The sequence below is a fragment of the Passer domesticus genome, chromosome W (assembly GCF_036417665.1).
Source record: "Passer domesticus isolate bPasDom1 chromosome W, bPasDom1.hap1, whole genome shotgun sequence".
Classification (NCBI taxonomy): domain Eukaryota; kingdom Metazoa; phylum Chordata; class Aves; order Passeriformes; family Passeridae; genus Passer; species Passer domesticus.
The window spans coordinates 42446834-42472274 of NC_087511.1; the positions used below are offsets into that span (position 1 = coordinate 42446834).

The window sequence follows — 25441 nt, forward strand, 5'->3', positions numbered from 1 at the left end:
ATGCTCACTGACCCAAACTGGCCTGAGGGCTATTCTGTACCATATGACTTCAGCTCAGATATAAAAGCTAAGTTAAGGAGGGAGAAGGGGGCTCATTAGTTAATTACATCTTTTACCTTTTGGAGCAACCCGTATGCGTGCTGAAGCCCTGCTTCCCAGAAAGTGGCTGGAAAACGCTTGCTGATGGGAACCAGAGGATAGAATTATTTTCTTTTTCCTCTTTACTTGTTCGCACACATTCTCTTTTCCTTTACTAACCTGCTTTATCTCCAGTTCCAAGCTGTTTTCCATCTTATTTTCTCTTTTCTTTCTCCTGTCCAGCTGAGAAGGGGGAGTGATAGAGCGGCTCTGTCTGTACCTGGCATCCAGCCAAGGTCAAGCCTCCACAAATTTTTTTGATGCCCTTCAGGTGGGTCAGGAGAGGAGTCAGAGAACACTCGGAGAGATCTGATCTCTGATTACTTTATTGAGTTATAGTTGGTAAATTTATGTACGTAAAATCTTTAACAAGTACATATGGGTTTGTGGTAAATGGTCAGCTATTTACTAGACCTAATTTTAATATGGGATAAAAAGATTATCACTAAGCTTGTGAAAAGAATGTCACTTAGCACCCCACCCCATTGATGTCTCGTGTCAGGTAAAGGATCTCTCAGCATCGAGGGGTAACCTTGAAACGCATCCCTACTTGAGGGGAGATCACTGCTGCGCAACCAGTTTCTATGGAGAGGGAACTTAACAGACCCTGATGACTGCACTTATTGATATAATCAGGTGGTTGACTCTTAGTCAGATTTCTACTGTGTTCATGCAGTTTTGGCTGCTTATTAGGCCAGACTCCAGGCAAAACTGTTTGTTGGCTTTGGTGCTGGTTTCTCGCCAATAGCCTCATGCAGTGGGGTTTTCTTTGCATAATCCTACTTGTTGATCATCTGCCCGGACCAAAGTTCAGATAGTTCAAACAGGAGGAGCAAATCCATTACACCAGGTTTTCCCTAGCAATGACCCCAGATCACTGAGGGCAGTAATCAAGGGCATGTTGGCCCAGGGGTTTTTGTCTTCAGTCCTGACGCTAGTGGGAAATGGCAGGAGAAAGAGGGCACTTAGTGTGTGTCAGTAATTGTCTGCGGAGCTTGTGCCTGCAACAGGGTTTTGGGTTCTATGAGACTGGGGCCCTGCGCATCTCTATCTGCTTGGAAAAGAGGGTCTCCACGTCACTAAGAAGGACAAAGGTATTTTGGCTAGTAGGTTAGCTGACCAAATTAGGAGGGCTTTAAACTAAGAGTGAGGGTGCGAGGAGAGAGAGAATAACCAGCAGCCCTGTGCGGGAGTGATGGACAGGGTCAATGATCATGAGGCTGGGTGAGAGCTCTAGTGCCTGGAAATGCCTCAGAAACCAAAGGCAGCAGTGGATGTCATTGCTACAAGTGTGCCCAAGAGGAAGATCTCCTTGGACAAGTAAGTTTTCAAAGAGGAGATCGACAGGCAGCACGGTATCTGGGAACGCAGACAGGAGATTGATGCGTGGTACTGAACGCTGTCCCAGGCTCAGTGATGGCCTGCCTTCAGAGTGCACAAAAGGAAGGTAAGCCAAAATCTAACCTCAGGCTGACTGACACAAGTAACTCCTGAGATGAAGGAGACCAGACTTGTCTCTGCTTGGGGTAGAAGGAAGAACCCTCCCCCATCTGTTGCTATAGAGCCCCACACGGTGCAAAGCACCAGGGCTCAGTCAGAAAGCTGTTTAGACTTATTTATTAAAGCAGCATGTTGTTTTTATAGTTTTGCAAGAGGTTTACATTTACTAAACAAACACATACACTGCCCATTGGTCATAAAGAAAAAACAAAGCTTTCAATAGGTGAAAGGAGCCATGCCACTGTGTAAGCCAACCAAAGTCCAGATCTTCTTGCTTATACCTTTTCTCTCTCTCTGTCTTCATGTTGTCATGGTGATCGCCTTGGTAAATTCCTTGAGAGAGATATGAGGCTTTCCTTATCTTCAGGAAGCCTTTGCTGGCTCACAAATACAATACAGAAATGTCTTTCCCACACCCATCTCCTGAAGTGCCCCTACAGAACCGACAGGATGCTCCTGGTTTGGAGACTGAAGAGCACATGAGTAATGGACAGGACCCAGGACAAAGCCAACCATGCAAAGCTGACCTAACCACCTGTCCACGTTAGAGCCAGTGTGACCAGAGAAGCACATAAAGGTATTACTAATTGGAGTTTTCCTCTTGAGAAACACTGACACACCTATTTCCCACCCAGACAATTTCTCTAGAGAGCTCTGCTGCCTACCAGGAGCTCGCATTCATGGTGTCACTGAGAGGCTGCCGAGGCTGGTGAACCCTACAGATCATCACCCGCTCCTACTCTTCTCTGTAGTGTCAGATAAGGCAACTTAGAACCCTCCCAGGAGTCTATTATGTCTGTAAGAGCGATGCTAAAAGGATGGGGAGCACAGGTGATGGTCGCCTCTATTGGTGTCCGGTCTGAGGAAGGGGTCCAGGAAGGAGGAGACGGACTGAACAACTGAATGCCGGGCTGCATAGCTGGTGACATATGCAAAGTTTTAGCTTCTGTGATCATGGATCTACTTTTAAGAAGCCAGGTCTGTTGGGAGCTGATGGGATTCACGCAACCAAGTGGGACAAGAGGGTCTTCACCTATTGTAAATCAAAGGCAACTCTGAGGAGAGAGAGGGAGAGAGAATAATGCATCTGACTCCATCTTATCAGAAGGCTAATTAATTACTTTATTATACTATACTATATACATTTCATCTAGACTGAATCTGCCATGCACTCACTCTTGCTCACAACTGCACAGAACTGCATTCATCTCGTGATTCTCCTGTGACTGTCAGCAGACAGTCCGACACACACACATACTTGGCCCTAATAGGCCAAGGAAACAAAACATCCTCACTTTGGATAAACAATCTCCATATTGCATTCTACTTTGTCACAACACAGGCACAGCAAGTGATAAGAATTGTGTTTTCCCTTTCTCTGAGGTTCAGAGAATGTGAATCTCAGAAATCCTTGGAAAGAATTGTGCCTTGCTTTTCTCTATGAAGAGAAATGTGGCAACATTCACCAGCAAACTAGCCTGACTTACAAGGAGGGCTTTAAATGAAATTCGGTAGTGAAAGGGGATGAAGTTTTGAGCAACAGAGAAGGGCCAGGGGCTTCTGATGTATTGGGAACTAAAAGGGAAATACATGAGAAATGCTGCAAAGGAATTGGGGCTTGATCCTTGTCCAAAAAAGATATGTGGCTGACAGCCCAACATAAGTGCCTTTGTACCAATGCACTGTAACATCCCAAATAATTTAAATGCAAGGGGTTTACCAAGGTTCCCTTTCTCTGTGTTAGACGCACAGGAGAAATACTGGCCAGATATCCTCAAGAAGGCAAAATTGCACAAAGGTTTAATGGCAAAATATAGAAAATCAAGGAACTTTGGCAAATGATTTAATACAATGTACAATTAACATAAAACACTTATCATAGCATTAACTTAGCCCATTTAGCTTAGCAAACTTTAAACCCATTCAATATTACGTTACCCAAATTGTTATAAGAGAACGGGATTAGAAGAAGGAGAAGGAGATACAAAGACAAAAAATATATAGAAAAACACATATATCTACCAACTCCTGGGTTCCAGCCTAGACTCCAAGAGGGGACAGGGTCAAAACATATGCTCACCTCGTTGTCAGCCTTTTAAACCCCTGGGCCTCTATAGGCCCCGAAGCCCAAAACTGGGCAAGAAAATAAAACTCTATAGTCAGATGGCTACAGAGCAGGTATTTGTTTATTCAGAGCCAGGACAGAGGGGCATCTCTCCGCCAAAAACTCACTCAATCTTCTTTAGCCTTCAGTTACATTTTAAAAGTCCTTCCACACAATGTCACAATTACAACATATCATTAGCATACTAATATTTGCATAAAGCTGTGTCATGGTTTTGCAAGTTTGTGCATGCGTCAGTTCCTTCTGTGGTGGTCATCAGCCTTCTGGTGGTCTTTTGACAAAGGCTTCTGTAGTCTTCCTCATGTTTGAATATTTTACCTCTATCTTCAGTGCATGTAGCCATGATATTTTAGGGAAAAAGCCTCTGCTGGGATTTTTCCTGTCCTAAGGAGCTGAGAGCCTCAGGAAAGAAATGTAAACAATAACTATCTGCTGCTGTGGAATGCCACAGGTGCATCTTTCATTGGTCCATGTGGATTCTTTTCAATCAGTGACCAATCACAGCCACCTGTGCCAAGGCTGTGAGCAGTCACAGGATTTTTGTTATTCATTCCTATTCTATTCTATTCTTGTCTTTGTAGCCTTCTGATTTTCTTCTCTCTGTTCTTTTTAGTATAGTTGTAATGTAGTATTTTAGTATAATATATAACATAATAAATCAGCCTTCTGATGAAAATGGAGTCAAGCCTCGTGTCCTCACACAAGGGGTTCTTGCCAAAGCAAGAAGTGCATGTCTAGTGCTTCTTGTTTTTCAGTCTAACCTGTTTTTAGCTAATTTTGCACTTTGCAAGTTCCGTTAAAATTTGCTATCTTGCTCTTGATGGTGCTTGTTATCTCAGTGGCTTTGCTATCTTACATTCTTTGCTATCTTTCTTGTTTTACCTGCACATCTTGTTACAATGTTACTTGTGGTTAATCTTTTGTTACATACCACTTAGAATTCAATCCTCCACCCCCCAAGCTGGGACATCTGGTCACTAGGCCACTCAAGAGCTGGTTTAGGCAAGACTTGGGCACTGCCTCTGGTGTGCCCTGATTGACAGACACTGCGGGGCTGAGGGGCTGGGGGCAGGTCACTGTCTCCGTAGAGCAAGGCCTGACCTGCCCTCTCCCACACACACAAGCATTCAAAAATGTCTCCAGACATCAGTCTCTCCAGTCTCTGACATCCACCCTGTGGCTCGAGACATTGACCGGGACCAAAGTAATGGTACCTTTCCTCTCGTGGTCTAATCTAGCAGACAGAGCAGAAAGGAAAGAAGAGGAAAGTATACTGGAAGTTGTATAATGGGCAATTGCTATTCCAATAATCAAAGTGTAGTCTAGTTAATATCCTTCTATGCAGTTCATCTTCCCCCCTACCCCGTGGGTCTCTAAAATTGCAGGCAAGGTTTGATTCAAATCAGGATCCGGAGGGAGAGTTCATGAACCAGTCTTTCATCAGTCTTTCAGCACCCAGAGTCCAGCAGCTTGGTCCATGATTTCCTGTGTATTCCTAGAGATAGCACTCTTCTTCCATGAGTTTCAGCATTGTTGAATGTTGTCTCAGTTAGAGATAAGTTTAGGAGGAAATGTCCTGAAATGAATGTCTCCTTTAAAGAAGGCAGGTTTTGGCACTCCCTCCCCCACCGATACGAAAATAATTCCTCGGATGAAAGTGAAAAAACCTGTTTATTTAACAGAGTGCTCACAGTCATGGGGAAAAAAAAAAGAATAACTGTTAATATTGAACCTTCTCACTGTGGAGAAAGCTGGTGGATTCAGAGTTCTTTCTGTAGCTGTGGCTTGGCTCCTCTCAAGGTCCAGAGCTGGGATGAGGTATCCCAGGGCCTCCCTGCTGGCTCCTGGCGATGGTGTGATTTTTGGACCGGAGCTAAGCTGAACAGTTCCAGAAGCCACAGAAATCACTGGAGAAATTGCTATTGCAGTCTCAGGAAACCTTCTTGCTTCAGCTAACAAAAAGAAGCTAGCTAAAAGCAAAGAATGTACTCTCAGAGAAGCATGGGAGAGTGTGTGTGAGCTTGAACACAAACGTCCAAAAGAATTCTTCCAGCCTCCCCCCTTCCCCTGGGCCCAGCTTAAAGCTGTAGGACCCGTTTCTGGGCATAAAGCAGACAATAGGGGAATACAGTATTTTTATAAAATCGCCCTAATACAGTTATATACAATTTTATACAATTATTTTTTAATACTTGTTGGACTTGTAAGCTGGGCTCCAAAATAGCTTGGTGAGTTCAATTTAGGGTTCTCTATTGCTTATTGATAGTGTAGTACATTGCACTCCTTGTCCAACTCTAAGGATCAATAGTTTGTCCACCTTGCCTTTTGGAGTCTATGATTTTACAAGTCCAGGTATCCCCAACACCCAAACAAATATATATGTCCCACATTGCCACACTTATCCCTCCCACTGATGCCTTGTGAAGGCTGACCTAGAACAGAGACTAAATGGAGCTAAAGAATAAAGTAGGTATTTATTAGAAGGCCTCAATGGATATACCTTGGCCAGCACAGGAGCCCAGCCAGGGCAACACCCAAGATGAACCCAAAATGGTCACAGAATGGACGACTGGTCATGGGGTCTCACACTTTTATAAGTTTTGGTTCATTAGCATATTGAAGTTTATTGTCCAATTATAGCTTTAGCTTATGAAGTCCCATCATTCTTGTTTTTCTCTCTTCAGACCACCATTGTTTATGCTCTTGGGCCTGAGATTTGGATCGGTTGTCCTTGGTCCCCAGCTAGAGAAGGAATTGTTTTGTCTACCTACTCTGTGAAGAGAGCTTACTATCCCCTAATATGAAGCTCAGAAGTACACACTAAAGCAGTACAGAATCTGAAAAATATAAAAGCTAAATCTTGAGGCATCACCACCAACCAGGTTTCAGGGAGATTCCCAGAACCTGTTCTCAAGGAAAGAGGAAAAGGTAAGTGGGCACCATGGGAAACAACGTTCAGTACAATTCTACTACCTAAAATAATCTAGATTGCCTCAGGGGTAGGAGTCAAAGATATAACAACACTCAGTCCTTCCAATCTCCTCATTTTAGTCAGGGTCCTGCATTTGGACCAAATACCTTTTCGACTTTACCAAACCCTTCAGTGGTTCTCTAACCCAAAATCTTTCTTATGATTAGGACATGTGCTTTCCTTGGTAATTTTTCACTCTGTTCTGAGGAGATAGGAAGAGGTACACAAATTAGTTTCCATGATAATTTGAAATCCTATCTGTGAGTTCACAAAACTAAATTGAGGGAAGAACCTTTTTCACCAACTGTGGCAACCGGAGAGAAAATATTAACATCTTAAAATATTGCATGCAACAAATTTACATAAACATATATGAATATAAACATAATAATAACAACAGTAAAAAAATGCAACAATCACTTATGAAATTGAAGTTATCTGGTACCTTAACAATGCTGTTGAGTATTCTCAGCAACATGTAGGTAAAAAAGTTAGAGTAGCTGTCACTGTTGAGGCGGTCACGACGCAAAGCAGAGACCACAAATAGTCTCAGATGGCAACTCTTTATTATCGAAAATGTCTGACCTTTTATACACTTTCTAATTGTTTATACTTCTTCTACCCCAACTATTGGCCACAATAAATCAACATAACACTATTGGTTAAAAGTAACAGTGACTTCAGCTAACTTTCTAAAAATACTTCATCCAGCTGCAAAGTTGTCTCCTTATCTTTCTTCAATTCCTCTCTTCTCTTGGTCTCCTTGGTAACAGCCTTGGAGAGAGCTCCTTATCAGCTTCTTCTTTCTTCTCAGCTTCTTCTTGCTCCTTTAGCTAACAGGCCCGCTGTTAACCCCTTCAACAAGTAGCCACCCACCTTTTGAGACCTTTTCACTTTTAATTTGTCAAATAACCATCTATAAATGTAGTATTTGTTCTACTGTCAGTGTAGTATTTGTTCTATATGTGTGATGTTAGAGTGGTCCTTAGTGAAAAGGATACCACTCCTTTCTTGCTCACCCCTCTGGCATTTGCTATCACAGTCACTACAAGGCCCTGCTAGGATGGTTGACTAATCCAAGAAGTAGTAACAGTGCTGGCATACTGGGAACACTGTTCTGGAAATATAAAAACATAAACCATTTAATGTATTTTATTTTAGAGTTTTGCATTTTGTTGCAGCTTAATCTGCATCAGATTTCCACTGCAGTTCCTCTGTGTTCTTCTTTGTCTGCAGCTGACTTTATTCTCATCTGCATGTGCACCCAGTCTTTTGGCTGGAGAGGATATATTAAAACAACATACTTGCACAGTGATAAAAGTATTTTTCCTGAGAAGGTGACAGATTCTGAAGCAGCAGTTCCATCCCCACCTCTGGTAGAAGGCAAGGCTCAATACCCACTCTTAAATTTTGGAATAAATAATAACCTGGGAGAAGGCTGATGAGGTACCAGCTGTTTCTCAAGCATTGGTTAGAAGCCTGCTGCCTCCCACATTCTCCCAGTAATTTTACCACATGTTGGAGTGGGGAGAGGGATGAGTTCTCCCCCTCCAACAAGTTTAAACTTTTCACACAACAGTTTGCTTATTGGTCAAAAGACCAGAGCTCTTTCCCATGTGCTTCCTTTAGAGAAACCTTTATTTCCCCACATTAGTAAAATTTTCAAAACAGTCTCCATTTCATTTTCTTTGGGGCAATTGCTAATATTACCTTGCAACTTAACCAATTCTGTTGCAGGGTTTGATATCATCATCATCATCGGCTCTGTCTCTTGATACGCAAATTCCGCTTCAGAAGAGAGCAGGGCTTCTGGTGAGGGGAAAAGGGCGCTGGCTCCTCTGAGTCAAACCCCTTCTGTAATGAGTGGAGGGAGGTGACATCAGTGATATCATGCTCAGGGAGTGCCGCCTCTGCCTACTCCTTTTTTACAAGAGGGTGGAGTTTAGGGTGTGGGGAGGGGTTTGGTGCATTAAACTTCCCCAAGGCTGAGAGGGGTGATATCATGTTCGGGGAGGCCTAACTCCTCCCCCAGGCTGACATTCACACTTCCCTCAATGATGTTACTTTGCATCTCTAAAGCCCTTTGGCTTTGCACAGACTTGTTTAACAGGTTTCTCGGGTTTTCGGCTAGGTGCTTTTGTGCCATTAGTTCTTGTTCTGCTCTGAAGCAAGCAATTATTTCATCCTTCAAGGCAGTTGGCAACTTAATCAGCTCTTTCTCTGGCTGTTCCAAAACCTCTCTCTTTCTGGGCAGCCATTTCAGACTCCCATGTGATTCCCTTACCAAAGGGGTTTTTTTTCTTCTTTTGCCAAAGTTCCAATTTTCTCTGCTACCAACTGTGGGTGCGCCAGTTTTTCTCAAACCATATCTGGGTCTGATCAGGCTTTACAAGCTTCCAACAACTAGTGGAAAGCAAACTCAGGTTAGGCTTCTATACCTGGGATTCCATAACCATTTTTGCAGGAGAATATCGGTTTTAATTGAAAACTGTCCTTATTCTGCATCTGGCAGTTCTCTCCTGTTACAAATGGGTATTGTAATAGTTGGCTGTCACAATTAAGAGATGAATATTATGTGTATGTTAAGAGAAGTTTTATAGATGTACAGTTATGTTATTTTGTATGTTCTCCCCATAGTCCTCTTCCCATTCCCCCCCCCTTGTATTTTAGTCAGAAGTTGGGGCATTTAGGGGAGGGCAAGCTTGTTACTAGGAGGTGCAGCATGGCAACACCTGACCTCCAATCAAGTTGCAAGAAAGTGATCTCCACCAATGGATGGCAGAGAAGGAGTTGACTGATGAGACTTTGGGAGGGGCCAAGAGTATAAAAAGCAAAGCATCCATTCTTTAGACAGTCACGTGGCTGCTGGTCATCAAGACTCCCAGTGCTGTAATTTTTCCTTATTAAGCCTTCTATTGTATTTTTGTTAAGGTTTAATAAACCTTTGAAATTTTAAAAGTTGCCATAGTTTCTCATATCTCCAAAAAAAATACCTCTTGATCAAACCCAGACCATCCTCCCAACAATGCATATTGAAAATGTAACACCCCCAAGGCATTTAAATGCAAGGGGTTTACCAAGGTTCCTTTACTCTGGGTTAGATGCATGGGAGAAATATCGACCAGATATTCTCAAGAGGTCAAAAGTACACAAAGGTTGACTGGAAAAATAATAGAAAATCAAGGAACTTTGGCAAAGGATTTAATACAACATCCAATTAACTTAAAACACGCATCATAATGTCAGGAAAATTAATCCACAAACACCAGAGGTTTATGTCCAAGAAGGAGACAGAGGAGCTCTGTAATTTTATTCTAATAAAGGGAGAGGCCATGGGGCATTTCCCCATGGGGGTCTCAAAATTTTGAGGGGACGCAGCCTCCTTTTTATCCTGATTTCCTGGCTGCATGTCCCTCTCTCTTTACCATTGGCTGAGGTACTTGAGAGGTACAGACTCCCCAAAATACCTAATACCTAAGACCCCTTCTAATGTATATCTCCCCTGTTTTTCTTTTTCCTTGTGTTTCTGTTCTTTTTCTCTAAATCCAGAGATTTAGCAGAGTCTTGGGTGAGTAACAGTGTGTGTCAATTAGTGGAATTCCTATGTGTTATGAATAAGGCGTAGTGATTGGCTCATGCAAATGAGGAGAAGTTATTAAGTATGGTGGGAAGAAGTTCTGTTGAGGTTTACAGTTCTTTTGACATGTACTTCAGTTGTCCCAGTTTGGTTTTGAACCCTTTTCTCCCTCCAATCTTTCCCCTTGTGTGGTTGCAGCCTGGCAGCTCTGGCAACAGAGCTGTCAAAACAAGTGGAGGAGGGCATATATTTGCTCTTTTCAAGAGGTGGCAGGGAGTGGGGGGACACTTGTTGCTAGGAAGCTTGGCATGGTAACCATCTTACCACCAATCAAGATGCAAGAGGGGCTCCACAAACAAAAAGGCACAAAGGACTGACTGACAGACCTTGGGAGGAACCAAATGTACTTATATGGATGAGGCCACGGACCCTAGGAGGAGCCAAGTACAGCCACGGACTGTGGGAGGTGCCAGGAGGATATATAAGGTCTGCTTATGAATGCTAATGTGGCTGATGCAACCTTGAGTGTATAAAAGGCAGAGATGCCATTTTGTAAGCTGAGCCTCTAGTGAGCAGAGAGAGTCTCACTACACTCCCAATGCTGTCCCCCCTTTGCTTTGTAGTTTTAACGGGTTATAATTAAATTTTATTTATTCATTCCCACCCAGTGTCTCAGTCATACATAACACTATGGAATTTATGGTTTCCCCCATTGCTTCTTTCACCTCTGTCATGGTTTGACTCTGGCACAGTGCCAGTGCCTCCATGAAAATATACTTTCTCTAGTGGCTTGTGTGAGATGTGATCAGGAACAGAGCAAAGCAGGCTCCAACTTAGGAATAAAGAAAACAAATTTTATTAACTACAACATCTAAAAAAAGGAACAGACACAGAATGAAGAATGAAAACCCTCCAAATACATTCCTCCTCCTCCCCTCCATTTTCTCCACAGAATGAAATAACATCATAGATTTCCACCCCGTCACCATCTCTCAGATAATCAACTTTCAGTCCATCATCACCCCTCAAATAATCAACCCTCAAATCCATCAGGGAGAGAGGAGTCCCCCCTTGCACCATAGGCTTCTCCCAGAAACACAATTGAAACCTCTTGTGTTTCCGTGTCACTCGTGGCACCGCCCAGAGAACATTGGCCCTTGTGACTTCTTCCCGCCATGTCCAGTGCTCTCACCACTGCACATGGGCCAGGACTGCTTTTAGAGTTCCCTGTTTAAGGATGCTCCACCCAGTTCCAAAAGCAGCAGTCTCTCAACTTCAGGACACCAGTCCCCCCCAAATTTACCCCCTGGGGCCGAGGGGCCTCGTGAACAGAGATCTTCCTCTCCACGGAGACAGAGGGCATCCCACACCCTCCTCAGCTGTCTCTGTTCACACCACTGCTTCACTCTTGACTCCAAGGCATTGCCTCCCCCTAAATACAGTCTCTGGGTCACAGGAAAAACATGGGTCTGTCCATGGCCATACAAGAAAGAGTCCAACTCAAGGCCACTCCATCATCTCTTCCCACCTAGGATTCTTCTCACCTCTTCTGACATCTCTCACATGCACCACTTGCCCATTTCATCATGCTTCATCTCTCTCTCCACATTCTGATTCAGGAGGATAAGTATTTGTAAGGTTTCCATTATTCTACAAAGGGGTTAAAATCTTCACCTCTGTCTGCCCAGAACTCCCACAGCTGCCAGGCACCTTCTCTCACCGCATCCCCCACTTCTGGCTGGCCATGCTGCCAGTCCATGATATCGAATTTCAAGGCAGCACAGGCACTGGCTCTCTCTCTCTCTATCTCCCGGGGGTAGGGGGCGGCCCGATGCTTCTCAGGGCTCCTCTACCCTTCCATCTTGCAAGGCCTTCACCCCCCTCCTCTGCCCGAGGTTCCAGCCTACCTCACCCGGCCGCATGGCGTCCCCTCCCCCACCCAGCCCTAGCTGGGCAGGGGAGGTCTGAGCTCCTTCACGGACTGGACCGGAACCAAGAGAGCGTTCTCCTGGGAGTTCTTGCTTTTAACCCCCTGTGTTCTCAGAGGCGGTCCATACCTTTAGTGGCCAAACCAGGTGCCAATATTCAAATCCAAGCACTCATTGGTTTGACCACAACCTCCCAAAAAACTCACTTCCTTCTTAACCTACGACAACATCTCTGTATCTGGCCTTATCTACCATGAGGCCCACAGTTTGTTTGTACAGACACCTCCTACTCATTCTTTTCAATAGTGTTATAAATATTTTGATCAAATAATCAATTAAATCTTATAGAAGGGTTAGCTATGATTATAAGTAGAAAATTGTGAAGTATAGGGTGTTATGAATAGAAACTTGTATTTTTTTTTGAGTTTCAGAATTAAAAAAAAAACAACAAGTCAGACCTCTTTGGTTTCGCTGACTGAGAGGGGCTCCTTAAGGGGCTCCTTAATTACCTGTTAATGGCTGGTGATTAACTATTGTTTCCCTGATGCTGGCCGCTTGCCAAGAAGACACCAGGACAGACCCTCCAAGGTAAAGAGAATGGGCAGTTACATCAGAGCCAGTATGCAGATGAGAAATGCATTGCGCCCTGAATTTTTACAGTTTTACAGTTTTTACAAGAAAAACCCCTAAAATCACGAGCCAACAAGTGACTTAAGTGATGTCTAAGGATAGGAGCGTAGTCCCGTACCTGCTTGGACCCTTTTGCTTCTCACCCTAACCTGAAAAGATACTGATTAAAGAGACACCCCGGAGTGTTAAACAAACAAACAGGAATCTACGACTCTCCCGCGAGGACAGAATCCCCAGCTCTGTCTGCAGACCAGCGGACAAAGCTGCATCATCCTCCTTCTTCGTGCCACGCCTGGGAGCAGCTGCGGTGTGGGCGCAACCCGTCGATTTCTCCCCACCTGAGCTGATTCTTCTTAATAAAGGCATTAAAAAGGAGAAAGATCTCCTGCCCATTTATTTCATAGGGTATAGAAATATCAGGAGTGCTGTGTTTGGAATGTGTTATAAATGACAATATAGTATTGGCTTTCACATTTATGTATTGGCTTTTGCAAGTTATTATTGACCACAAAGATTTTGATATGGTACTATTTGTAATTTCTTTTAATTGCCTTTTGGTATAGTAAAATCTGTCAGCTTATGTATGCACCATATAGCTTATATAAATAATAGTGCGATAAACATATGTGAGAAACGACTGTTCACTTTTAAAATTTAAAAGGTTTATTAAGCCTTAACAAAAATTGCAACAAAGTACTGAATAAGGAAAAAGTTTTCAGTGCTGGGAGTCTCCATGACTACCAGCTACGTGCTTATATACAAAATGGATGCACCCCCTTTTATATTCTTAGCCCCTCCCAAAGTTTTGTCAGTCAACTCTTTCTCTGCCGTCTATTGGTGATTACTTTTTGCATCTTGATTGGAGGTCGGGTGTTGTTATGCTGCACCTCCTGATAACAAGCCAGTGTCCTCTAAATGTCTTGACTACTAAGGCTATTACAAGGGGGGGGAGGGAAAGAGGACTATGGGATGACATATTACAATAACATTACTATACATCTACATAACATCTATCTCTTAATTGTGAGAGCCAACTATTACATTACTTATGTATAACAAACCCCCCTTTTCCTTTTCTATAAGATATTTGGCTCGAAAAATTAACTAAAATTAACTCTTATTTTTGATTTGGATATTTTACCCTTCTCAAAAAAAAATAAAATAATTTTTACTAGCATCTGTTGATGTGGGCGAGGACAGTGGGAACAGGAAAAAAAAATTATTTGGAAATGGACAAAATGGGATTACAGAGCTCTGGTATGGCCTTTTTATTCTCTTAGTAGTGAGTACAGAGGCTAACTCGATCTTGCCCTTTAGTCTTTGTTGGATTAAGAGACAACTGAGGAATGATAGAGGTCTGGTATGACTTTCTTGTTCCCACTTTACCATGCCTGCGGGGTTGCTACCAGCAGCAGGGCTATAATCATCTTGGTGGCAAACACAGGGGCCAACATGGTCTTGCCCTCTATTTTTTTGTTTTAATTTACTTGTGGGTTCTTAAGGAAACTTTCTTAATACTTCTTACGGTTCCTTGTGTACTTCCCCTCAGCGGATACTTGTAATTTTTATCTATTAAAATTGGATAATTACATTAATAAACTATACAGTTCAAACTCCCCGCCTAAGGTGTTAGTTAAAACAATCTTGAAGCTGGCTGGTGAAAGCTTGACTCTACTTTTCGGACATCTTCAAGTTTCTTCGGTTATCTCTCACCTGGTCTGGATGTTATTGTAGTCTATTCTTTGGGTTTTTTCACTGGGTTTGGAATTCTGTTGACATGAGTCTGCTCCTGCTCTGTAGTTCGCACAGCTGATTTAGTGGTTAGCAGTACCTGAAAGGGACTTCCCAACTGAGTGGTTAAACTAAAGACAATGCACATAGTACTGCCTCATATGTTTCATTATTTGAGAGGGTAATTGGGTCTTCAAGTAGTTACTTACTACTGCTGACACAAGGGAACTGTGTGGCTTAGGAAGTATTACAATCACAGAGACGTTTTTAAACTTTTGGCAAACTTATACATAGAGGCAAATTTTTCTCTTTACAAGAGCAGGATGTATACAGATAGCTAGGTAGTGACACACACATACATACATACATATATATATATATATGTCTGTTTTTCTAGGTGGGACAGCAGTAGGATGTACAGAGCTGTGTATCTAGAGCTATGTCTCTGGGTGTGTCCAACTTGTGTATGCACACAAGAACATGTGCAGAGTTAGTACACATGCACACACGTACTTGCTCACTTGCAGAGTTCCTGTGCACTAGGGTACTTGTTAGCAGCACACACTTGTGTACACTTAACTTGTTACACCAGCACACGTGCTACACAGATACTCACTTAGGTACAGTCTTAACTGATGCACGTGTCTACAAGCATAAGACTTGTTTGCATGTAGAGCTTGAGCACACCAATGTGTGCAGTGTTATACACATTAATATATGCATGTCTCACACAGAGCTATGCTCACACTAGCAGAACCTGTGCATACTCACAATCACAGAGCTGTGCACAGACCCACTCACACTTGAGAGTGTGTTATTTAACACATGTAAACAGCAGTGTACACATTGCATGTACACTTCAGTACATCTACGTGACTAGTGCTGTGCACACCAGTATGTATGCACCCTGTGTAATGCAGGATGTGTACACTCACATCTGGTCACACTAGAAAAACACATGTGCACACAGAGCTGTACACACTGTCACACACATGTACAGCACTCTGTCAAAGCTCTCCTGGCTCTGACACCCCTGTGGGTCTCCCATGTCATGGCAAGGATGGGGATAGGAGAGGGGAGTGTGGGTGGGACATTGTGGTTCAGTTTAAAGAACACCTCCTGTGCCTTTGGGGTGGGAGCAGACAGGCCTGTCATCTCGGACTGAAGGGGAGAAAGGTATCGGTGTCTAAGCTTTTGACACTTCAGTTCTTCTCTTTGTCAACTACTAGATGAAAAGTCTGAAGACTAAGGAAAAAGAAAAGCTCAGAGGTTTAGCAGCCCACAGGAGGGCAAGGGGAGAGGGGAGAGGATCCTCCCTTTCCCCTTGGGGACACTTTAATTAGCAAACTACAGGTCCTTTCCATAAGGCTCACCTTCTTAATTAGCTAGAAGGAGAAAGAACGAAAACAAGTGAAGAAAGGAAGAGCTCAGGGGTTGGCTGTACTCAGCTCTGCTCTTCTACTCACCCCACAGCATGGTGAGGGCATTGCTCAGAGACACTCAGGTGTGTCTGTGCTCTCTGGTTATGCTGAAAAGTGAGGAAGACAAGGTGGAGGAGCAGGGCAGAGACTGGGGGTTCCAGCCAGCTCCCTGACTGCCCAGGAGGAACTAGCTGTTACTTGTCAATCTCGGGTACTAAAGCGGAAGTAACAGCCAAATATTGTAGTGGTAATGTTGGGATTAGAAACAGTGCCTGGATTTACTAGCTTTAATCAATGTCCAGAACTAGAGTCAACATCTCTCTGAGCTGCAAATATTCTGCTAGCTAAGTCTGTGTGCTCCTGTGTGGCTCTTGGCTGTCAGCCCTCAACAGGAGTAGTGCTCCTAGTTTAGATGGGGTCTGGTCAGAGCTCAGGAGCTTGTGTGCTGCACTGAGGCAGATCATTGCGGCAGCCCTCAGGGGAGGGTCCCCCCAAGCAAACGAGGAGACTTCTAGAAAAACACTGAATAGATGTTGCCCAGGGAGGTTATGGCTACTTCATCCTTGGAATTATTAAAGGTCAGGCTGGACAGGGCCCGGAACACCTTGGGATAGAGGAAGGTGTCCCTGCCTATGATAGACTGTCCATGGTAGGGGGTGGAAGTTTTAAGGCCCCTTCTAACTCAAACCATTCAGTGGTTCTGTGTGAAGGCATTAGCACAGAGGGGAGAGATTTCCCAGCACTATCACAGACAGACATGATTGGGCAGGGTTCCCTGTGCCTTGGGGAGCAAGAACTGGATGCAGCACAATCTTGAGATTGGGAAAGGAGCTATTCACTAGCTCTGTATTAGTTCGAGACTCTGGTGCTTCTCAGTTTGGAGCAACCATGGAAGGCCACCTACACAGGCCCCTGAGACCCCCACCTATTATAATAGAGACAGTTCCCGACCCCCAGCCCGCTACCGCCTATGTGGGCCTGCACGGCACCCGGCCTGGACACTGTGCAATAGAGCCCATCCTGCTGGGCCCCCCTGCACTCAACGAAAGACGTCTCAGTCGCCGCTGGTAGGCCTCTTCCACTTCCTGGCACCCCCAGTCTCATGGCTTTATACTGGCAGGTTACAGAGAAGCTCCAGCACTACTAGGACTTCTTGACTTTCAGCAGCCTCCATGTAGACTGTGTCTCGATCCGCCATCGGGCCAGCGACTTGCACAACAAAGCCTGCCCCAACTTTTGGCAGCACCATGTGAACCACTCCTGGCGCTGCCACTGCCTCTGCCAAGGCAGTGAGCACCAGGAGTCACCATGCCAGGTCTCCGCTGTCTGCTCCTTGAACAGACCAGGCCCTGTCCGAGGCTCCTGCATGGGAAACCCTGCGCATGTGGCTTCTCCAGAGAGGCTTTTAATGCAGACCACTGGGCTGGTGACTCGCGGCACAGCCAAGCCAGTCTTTTGACTCTCAGCAGAGCTGTGTGTGAACCGCACCCGGCGCTGCCGTCACCCCCACTGGGGCAGCGAATGCTGGGAGCTACCATGTTGGGCTTCTGCCGGCCACCACTTACACAGACCAGCCTCTGCCTGTGGGTCTTGCCTGGGAAAACTCATGCACATGACTCACCCCTCTGGGCACTCCCACACTCAGCGAATACCACCCCACTCACCACCGGTAGCTCCCCCCGCCACCCACAGGATCAGTTGTGTCACCGCGCTGGGCTTCTGCTGCCTCTCTCGACCCACACTGGAAACTTGCCACGCACAGTGTGGCTGTGAGCACTACTTTATGCAGACTTGCCTCCCTGGGTTCCTTTGTGCTGGTGGGAAACCCGGCCTGCCTTCTCCCCTACGGTCCCCACTTGGAAAACCCCGCACATTCGATTTGCTCTGAGTAGTGGCCCCACCTGTGCCAGCTCCCCCCACCCCACCACTGGGCACTCCGCCACCTGGTCAGCCTACTGGGCTGCACTGCTTGGCGCCACCAAGTCACTGCAGGCAGACACACGCCTGCAGCCTCTCACTAGTGCTCGGTGCTTATGAAGAGATAATAAATCAGGTATTCCCTGGAGTATGGACCTCTGATGTACCAGGGAGAGCAAAAAATGCTCCCCCTATACAGATCAGGCTAAAAGAGGGAAAGCAACCTGTCAGGGTTAAACATTATCCCCTGAGGAGGGAGGATAAGGAAAGAATTATCCCAGTAATTGAGAACTTTTTACATCTAGGATTATTAAAAGAATGTCAATCTGATTTTAATACCCCTATCCTACCAGTCTGCAAATGTGATGGGTTGTACCAGTTAGTACAAGATCTGCGAGCCGTGAACAAGGCAACTGAGGATCTGTATCCTGTGGTGGCCAATCTCTACACGTTATTAACTTGCTTAACACCCGAACTAACTTAGTTTACCATTTTAGATTTAAAAGATGCCTTCTTTTGCCTTCCTATCCACGAAGCCAGCCAGAAAATTTTTTCATTTGAATGGGAAAGTCCTAAAAGTGGATGCAGAGCTCAACTTACATGGACAAGACTCCCACAAGGATTTAAAAACTTGCCCACTTGGTTTGGAGAACAACTTGCAAAGGAATTAGACACTTGGGAAACCCCTCCAGAGGAAGGGAAGCTGCTACAGTACATAGATGACATCTTGATAGCCACATGGACAAGGGAAGTGTATGTGGCCTGGACGGTAAGCCTCTTGAACTTTCTGGTGCTCCAAGGGTACTGGATATCAAAGAAAAAGGCTCAAGTAGTAAAACAGAAAGTAACCTATCTGGGTTACGAAGTCAGTGCTGTTCAACATACCCTAGTCCAAAGCCAAAAAGAGGCAATATGCCAGACCCCAAAACCTCAGACTGCAAAAGAACTACGGACTTTCCTCAGGATGACAGGGTGGTGCAGGTTATGGATCTATAACTATGGACTGTTTGTTAAGCCCTTATATGAACTTATTGCAACTAAAAGCAGGGACATCCAATGGACAAAGGAAGCTGCGCAGGCTTTCAACCAAATGAAAAAAGCCCTCATGTCAGCTCCAGCTCTGGGATAGCCAGATGTGAGTAAGCTTTTCCTTTTGTTCTCCCATGAGAAACAAGGAATTGCCTTAGGAATATTAGCACAGGACCTCGGCCCGTACTGGAAAGCAGTTGCTTTCTTCTCTAAGTAATTGGATGCAGCAGCTAAAGTGTGGCCTGGATGCCTCAGAGCTGTTGCAGAAGTCGTACTGAACATCCAAGAGGCACGTAAATTCACCCTGGGCCAGAAAATGACTGTGCTAGTGTCTCACACGGTGTCCACAGTGCTAGAGGTGAAAGGTGGGCATTGGCTTTCCCCACAATGATTTCTGAGATACCAAGCTATTATGGTGAAGCAAGATGATGTGGAAATAGTGGTGACTAACATTGTCAATCCAGCCTCCTTCCTCAGTGGAAACCAAGGGGAGCCAGTGGAACATGACTGCCTGGAGACTATCAATGCCACCTATTCCAGCCACCCTGACTTGAAGGACACCCCTTTTGAGAATGCAGAAATCTGGTTTACTGCTTTCCAGTTATGTCATCAGTGGAAAACGACACGCTGGGTACACAATTACTACCTGCAAGGAGGTAATAGAATCTGGGGCCCTGCCAACGAATACCTCTGCACAAAAGGCTGAGATGCTCTAACTCAGGCCTTGGAATTGGCAAAACAGAAAGAAATAAACATATATATGGACTCAAAGTATGCATTTAGAGTAGTGCATGCTCATGGAGCCATTTGGAAAGAGAGAGGACTGCTGAACTCTCAAGGGAAAAACATTAAACATGCATTAAAAATACTGTGACTTCTAGAAGCAGTCCAGTTACCAGAGAAGGTGGAAATCATGCACATTAAGGCACATCAGAAGATAAACTCAGAAATGGAAGAAGGGAACGAGCTAGCAGATAGGGAAGCAAAACAAGCAGCAAAAATTAAGGTAATAACTGAAGTGGCCCTGATTCCAGATGGGCAAATTTCCCTCAAAGGTAAGCCAAAATACAATGAATTACACAAAAAATTGATCCATGAGCAAAAAAAGAGACTATAACCAAGAGGGATGGGCCACCATAGAAGGAAAATTAGTTATAATCTCCTATTTATTATGGTCCCTAATAAGGGAGGAACACCAGAAAACACACTGGGGAATTGATGCCCTACATAAATATCTAAATGAAAAGATCATTGCTAAAAATGTTCAAGCCACTATCACCCAAGTGACTCGACAATGTGACCTTTGCCTCCAGACCAACCCCAAGAATATTCCCAAACCAAAACTTGGCCAGATTGGGAAAGGCCTGGGCAGCAATGGCAGATCAATTTCACAGAATTGCCAAGAAAAGGGGGGGTATAAGTTTATACTGGTGCTAACAGATACCTTTTCAGGATAGCCAGAAGCATTCCCCACCAAGATTTGTAAAGCTCAGGAGGTAACTAAGGTATTGGTACAGGAAATCATACCAGCTTTGGAGTCCTGGCCACAATCTCCTCAGATAGAGGACCACATTTTATCGCAAAATTGGTGCAATAGGTTAGCCAATACTTAAGCATAGACTGGGAACTTCACACCCCATATAACCCACAATCAAGTGGTCAGGAAGAGAAAATGAATAATTTGATCAAACAACAAATCATATGATTGGGACAAGAGGCTAATTTGCTATGGCCTCAATCCCTCCCATTAGCGCTGCTGTGGATTCGAACCAAACCCAGGACTAAGGAAAAACTAAGTCTCTTTGAATTACTTTATGGGAGACCATATGGGGTGCAGAAGGGAATGTCTGCCCAGGACGTATTGCTAACCTCCTATATGATCGCTCTGACCAAACAACTTAGAGCAACTGAAAAATATGTGGCTGAAACTCGGGATACGGGGCTCAATGCACCAGTACATGATGTACAACCTAGAGCCTATGTATATGTTAAGTTTCTTTACAGAGAAGGCCCTGGAACTACAATGGGAAGGACCATACCAAGTGCTCCTTACTACCTTCACTGCAATCAAGATTAAGGAACAAAGTGCTTGGATCCACTACAGCCATGTTAAGAGAGCTCCAGAAGCCCCTTGGAGAATAACACCAGGTGATGGTAAACTGAAACGGAAACTTACCCAGACAAAATGAATGCATCATGGTGGGTGGGAATTTTCGCTGAAGTGTTGTTTACAATCATAGTTGTAATCCAAGAATTAGAAAGTACTCCTAGCCAGAGCAATGCTGAATGGCCTTGGTCCCAAGCCTTTACTCAGTACACTGGATCCATGGGAAAACCTTCCGATTTAAAAGGCTTAAACCTAACAACTGTAGTCATGTGCAAAAACCAAATGTATAAAAGACAGGAGTGGCAGAAACAGAGGTTGTGGTCACTTCAAGGGACCATAAGGGAAGTAATTAAGATAGGGTGTCAAATGATTAATGAGACTACCCATAGTAAAGCAACCTAAATCAGTGTAAATAAGCACTGGAAGATTTGCAATCGTCCAAATGAATTAGACTGTTGGTACAACTTCACATTAAGACAAACTGTCAACGTAGTTTGCTTCTGGGCCTGCAACACTATTGGGCTGTCTTTCAAATTTAAAATAAATGCTATAGCTAAGCCTGTTACAACCCATCCCAGCACTCAAGCACAAACCCAAAATACACCATTTAAGCTTGAACCTAAGGTTTATTAAATTGGCCCATATGAAATAAGGAATACGGGTCAACAACAACTGTTATTTAATCCAGAATGGTTCCTTAAATGTGTTGAACTGTTAATGCAAACTAATATCTTGACAGTTCAGCCAGCTTGTTCCCCCTTCCTAAGGTCATCCTTCAAGGGATGGACAAGATGGCTACAAAAACAAGTACACTGCAGAGACAGAATGTGAAGGGATTTAACCGGGATGTTAGGGACCGGGCTAGGGGTTTTGAAAGGGATTGACTCAGAAATATTAATGAATAAATTAGCTGTAGCAACTAGCATTCTGATAAAATTAAAACAGCCTTTACAGTCATCTCTATTGACATTGGGAAATAGTCAGTAGCAAGTCTCGAAGGTGCTGCTGAAATGGAGAGAAATTGAAGATCAAGACCATAGCTTACTAGCAGACGCATTAAAAGGGGCGCAGAATAACATATCTTTAGCCCTTAGCTGTATACAAACACAATTATGAGTACAGTCAACAGCTGCTTTAATTATAAGAGAAAGAGGTGAAGGGGTGTTTCCAACTGAAGTGTGAAAGGTTGTCTGGGACAGTGCTACAGACTTTGAGAGGGATTTCCAGTCTTGGTAGACCATGGTAAATTTTACGTATAATCCCACCACTAACACAGCTATGGCCTTTGTGCTCACTATACATAATGCCACAGTTCACGCTATTCACCCCATTGTTGCTTTAGGGTTAAGTCATGAGAAGTCAGTATTATACCCCTCAGAACATAGGGTATGGGCCTGGAAAATCCAGGGGAAATGGCAAACCATAAACTTGGAGCCTTGCATTGCTCAAGAACAACAGGGATTCATCTGTGAGAGTAATTAGATTAGTGCTCAGGACATATGCCTTGACACTGACCAAGGCATTTGCCACTTCGAGATCCACCCGGATAACAACCAACAGGCTGTACTAGTATATCTAGGTGAGGGCTGTGTGTGTTTAAGAACTGTGTGTGATGTCATAGAAATTGATAATAACAAGGTACCCTGATCTGTTAAGAATCATTCCAATTTTTGTATTTGCAGCTTTTTTAAGGTTACTGGGTGTGACTTTGTATATTCAGCACCAGTTGTATCCTCTCGGGATCTCCTCTGGTCAAGATGACTCCGAGATGTATTAAAAGTCTCTTTTCCCCAACCCAGCTGTCAAAGAAGGAGTCAGAAGTCTTCGGCTCATGTTCTCAAGGTTGTTTATTATTTCTTATCTAAAACATTTTCTGTCTGGCCTGCCAAGGTCTGTTCAGCAGGTCAGTCCGAGGCACACACTGCCCTCCCATGGGGCTGGCGTTGTCTTTTATACTATAAACTACATATTCAATATTTACAGTTATGTTCCAATACCTATCACCTATGTTAGACAGTGACGTTCTACTTTACACCAGTCCCAGAGTGCCACCATCACCAAGAAGATGGAGGCTAGGAAGAAGAAGGAAGAAGAACAGGACAACGCCCAAATCCCTCCATCTTGTCCCCTAGACCCCCATAGTAAAATTCTTCAAAATTCCACCTTTCACCCTGTGACAACTACTGTTATGCTACTTAAACTTTTGTGACTTGTAATTCTTCATACAAGGTTGATAATTTGCTCCATAGGTTAAGATCAAAATCCCAAGTGTCTTTGGCTTCCTGCCAGGGTCTCCAAGCCCCTGCCAGGATTTTGAGCCATCCAGGGCACCCAAAGGGATGCCCTGGGTTCTGACAGTATCCCACCAGTTAATAAGATCAAACTATACAACATACAACGAGTTACCACCCACACCCATTGGAATTAATTTAACCCTAGTAAAACAATAAATGAAACATCAGGATCTAATCAAAATTGTGGAAGAGATCCAAAAGAATGGGCAGAGAACTCTGGTAACTGTCCATCACGACATAACAGAAATAAACAGGGTCTTGCAAAGAGTAAAACAAGACACAAGTCATAACTGGTGGGATGCACTATTTGGATGGTCACCAACTGCAACTGGGATCATGAACACTTTATGTCACCCCATTATAGTTTTATAAATTTTAGTTACTATAAGTTTAATGATGCCTATTTTAACACTCATGTGGAATTAGAGGATGTTGAGATGTGTGGCCATTTTGACTTCACTCTCTAGAACTCATGGAATCCTGCTGAAGGAGAACTGTCATGATAGTAAGTCAGAATTTAGATCAAGACCCCTGTAGTAAAAGAATTTACTATATTTTAAGAAAAAGGGGGACTGAAATAGAGATTTTTGGAGTTCACTTGAGTTAGCAATATGAATTAAGCATTTAAATTTTGGCTTGTAGAATTATGTGTTGAATTTTAATCTTTTACTTAAGAAACCTCTGCCATGGTACAAAGGGCATAGGAAAATGCAAATTTCTGAAGCTTCTTGCATAAAGAACAATACTGGGAGAAGACCAAGGAATGCAAGAAACTCAGATAAAGGGGCTCCTCTGTCTCCAAGCTCATCAAGACCAACAGACGTACTCCGATAAGTACCAAGGGACCAAAGCGCACATGCAAAGGAGAAAAATTCAAAAGTTCAATCATGAAGAAGACCACGATCTTCAGCCTCAGAGACCACCGAGAGACCCCTGTGTGACCACCACAGCAAACAACGCATGCCCAGAAGGGCGTGAATCTAATTACCATGCAAGGCAAGGACAGGCGGGGCCAGGGGTTGAATATGCATGGAAAGTATGTACAATGTAATGCATATGGAACATCTATGTAAATAAAGATGTGGGTCAGACCGAGGCTCGGGGCACAAGTTTTCACGAGAGCTATCTCGCTTGTGCTGGGCACTGACAATACATACCCACTTCATAGCTACATCAGGTTGTGGAGTCTATTTATTCTGCTAATTGCTTCAAGGAGGTAAGGTTCCACAATTTCAATGTCTAGCTTTTTTCTTTTATTTTTTTATTATTATTATTTTTTTGTTATTAAACAGGTTTTTTTCACTTTCATTCCCTGGTATCCATTTGTCTCATTGGCAGAAAAAAAGGGAAGTTATTGAACTCTTTTCTCCCGAAATTTGTCTCGAAACCAAGACACTGGATTAGGAGGTCTGTTGCCCCTGCGGCCCTAAGGCAGGACAACCATCCTTTGCTGACATCATCAAGTTGTTTAGAAAAGTATGTCACAAGTCAAGCAGTTAAAGCACCTATGGTTTGGTGGGCAGTAGTCCAAATATAAGTATGGAGAGGCTGGGCAGATTGATTACATCACACTGCCCCAGACACACCAAGGTAAGCATTATGTGCTCACAATAGTAGAAACCACCACTGGATGGTTGGAAACCTACCCCGTGCCTCATGCTACGTCCCATAACACCATCCTAAGCCTTGAAAAGCAAGTCCTTTGGAGGCATGGTATCTCTGAGAGGATTGAGTCAGACAACAGAACTCATTTCAAAAACAACCTTATCAACACCTGGGCTAGGGAACATGACATTGAGTGGGTGCACCATATCCCTTACCATGCACCAGCTGCAAGCAAACTGAAGAAGTACAATGGACTGTTAAAAAACACCTTGAAAGCATTGGGTAAGAGATATTTCAAAAATTGGGAGCAACAACTAACAAAGGCTACCTGGTTAGTTAACAGCCAAGGTTCCACCAACTGAGCAGGCCCTGCCCAATCTGAGCCCCTGTATACAGTAAGCAAAGACATCATTAATGTGTACAAGGGTCTTGCTGTTATAGAAAATCCAGGAACATGACTTCTCCAGT

General features: G+C 43.9%; 1 protein-coding gene across 7 annotated transcripts in view; it reads left to right on the forward strand.

Moving 5' to 3' along the window:
• Window positions 1-24676, forward strand: part of LOC135289121 (uncharacterized) — a 262105-nt gene extending 237429 nt beyond the window's left edge. For 3 of the 7 annotated variants that reach the window (XM_064402509.1, XM_064402507.1, XM_064402519.1), the window contains 2 exons: window positions 322-21115; window positions 22757-24676. Coding sequence is in view for 2 of the 7 variants with exons in the window: in XM_064402498.1 (XP_064258568.1) it covers window positions 6448-6541 (94 nt within the window). In the remaining 5 variants the exon portion in view is untranslated. Of the gene's footprint in view, window positions 1-321; window positions 21116-22756 lie in introns of those variants that run through there. The other 4 variants (XM_064402510.1, XM_064402498.1, XM_064402516.1 and 1 more) reach the window with 2 other exon arrangements.
• Window positions 24677-25441: the final 765 nt, after the last annotated feature.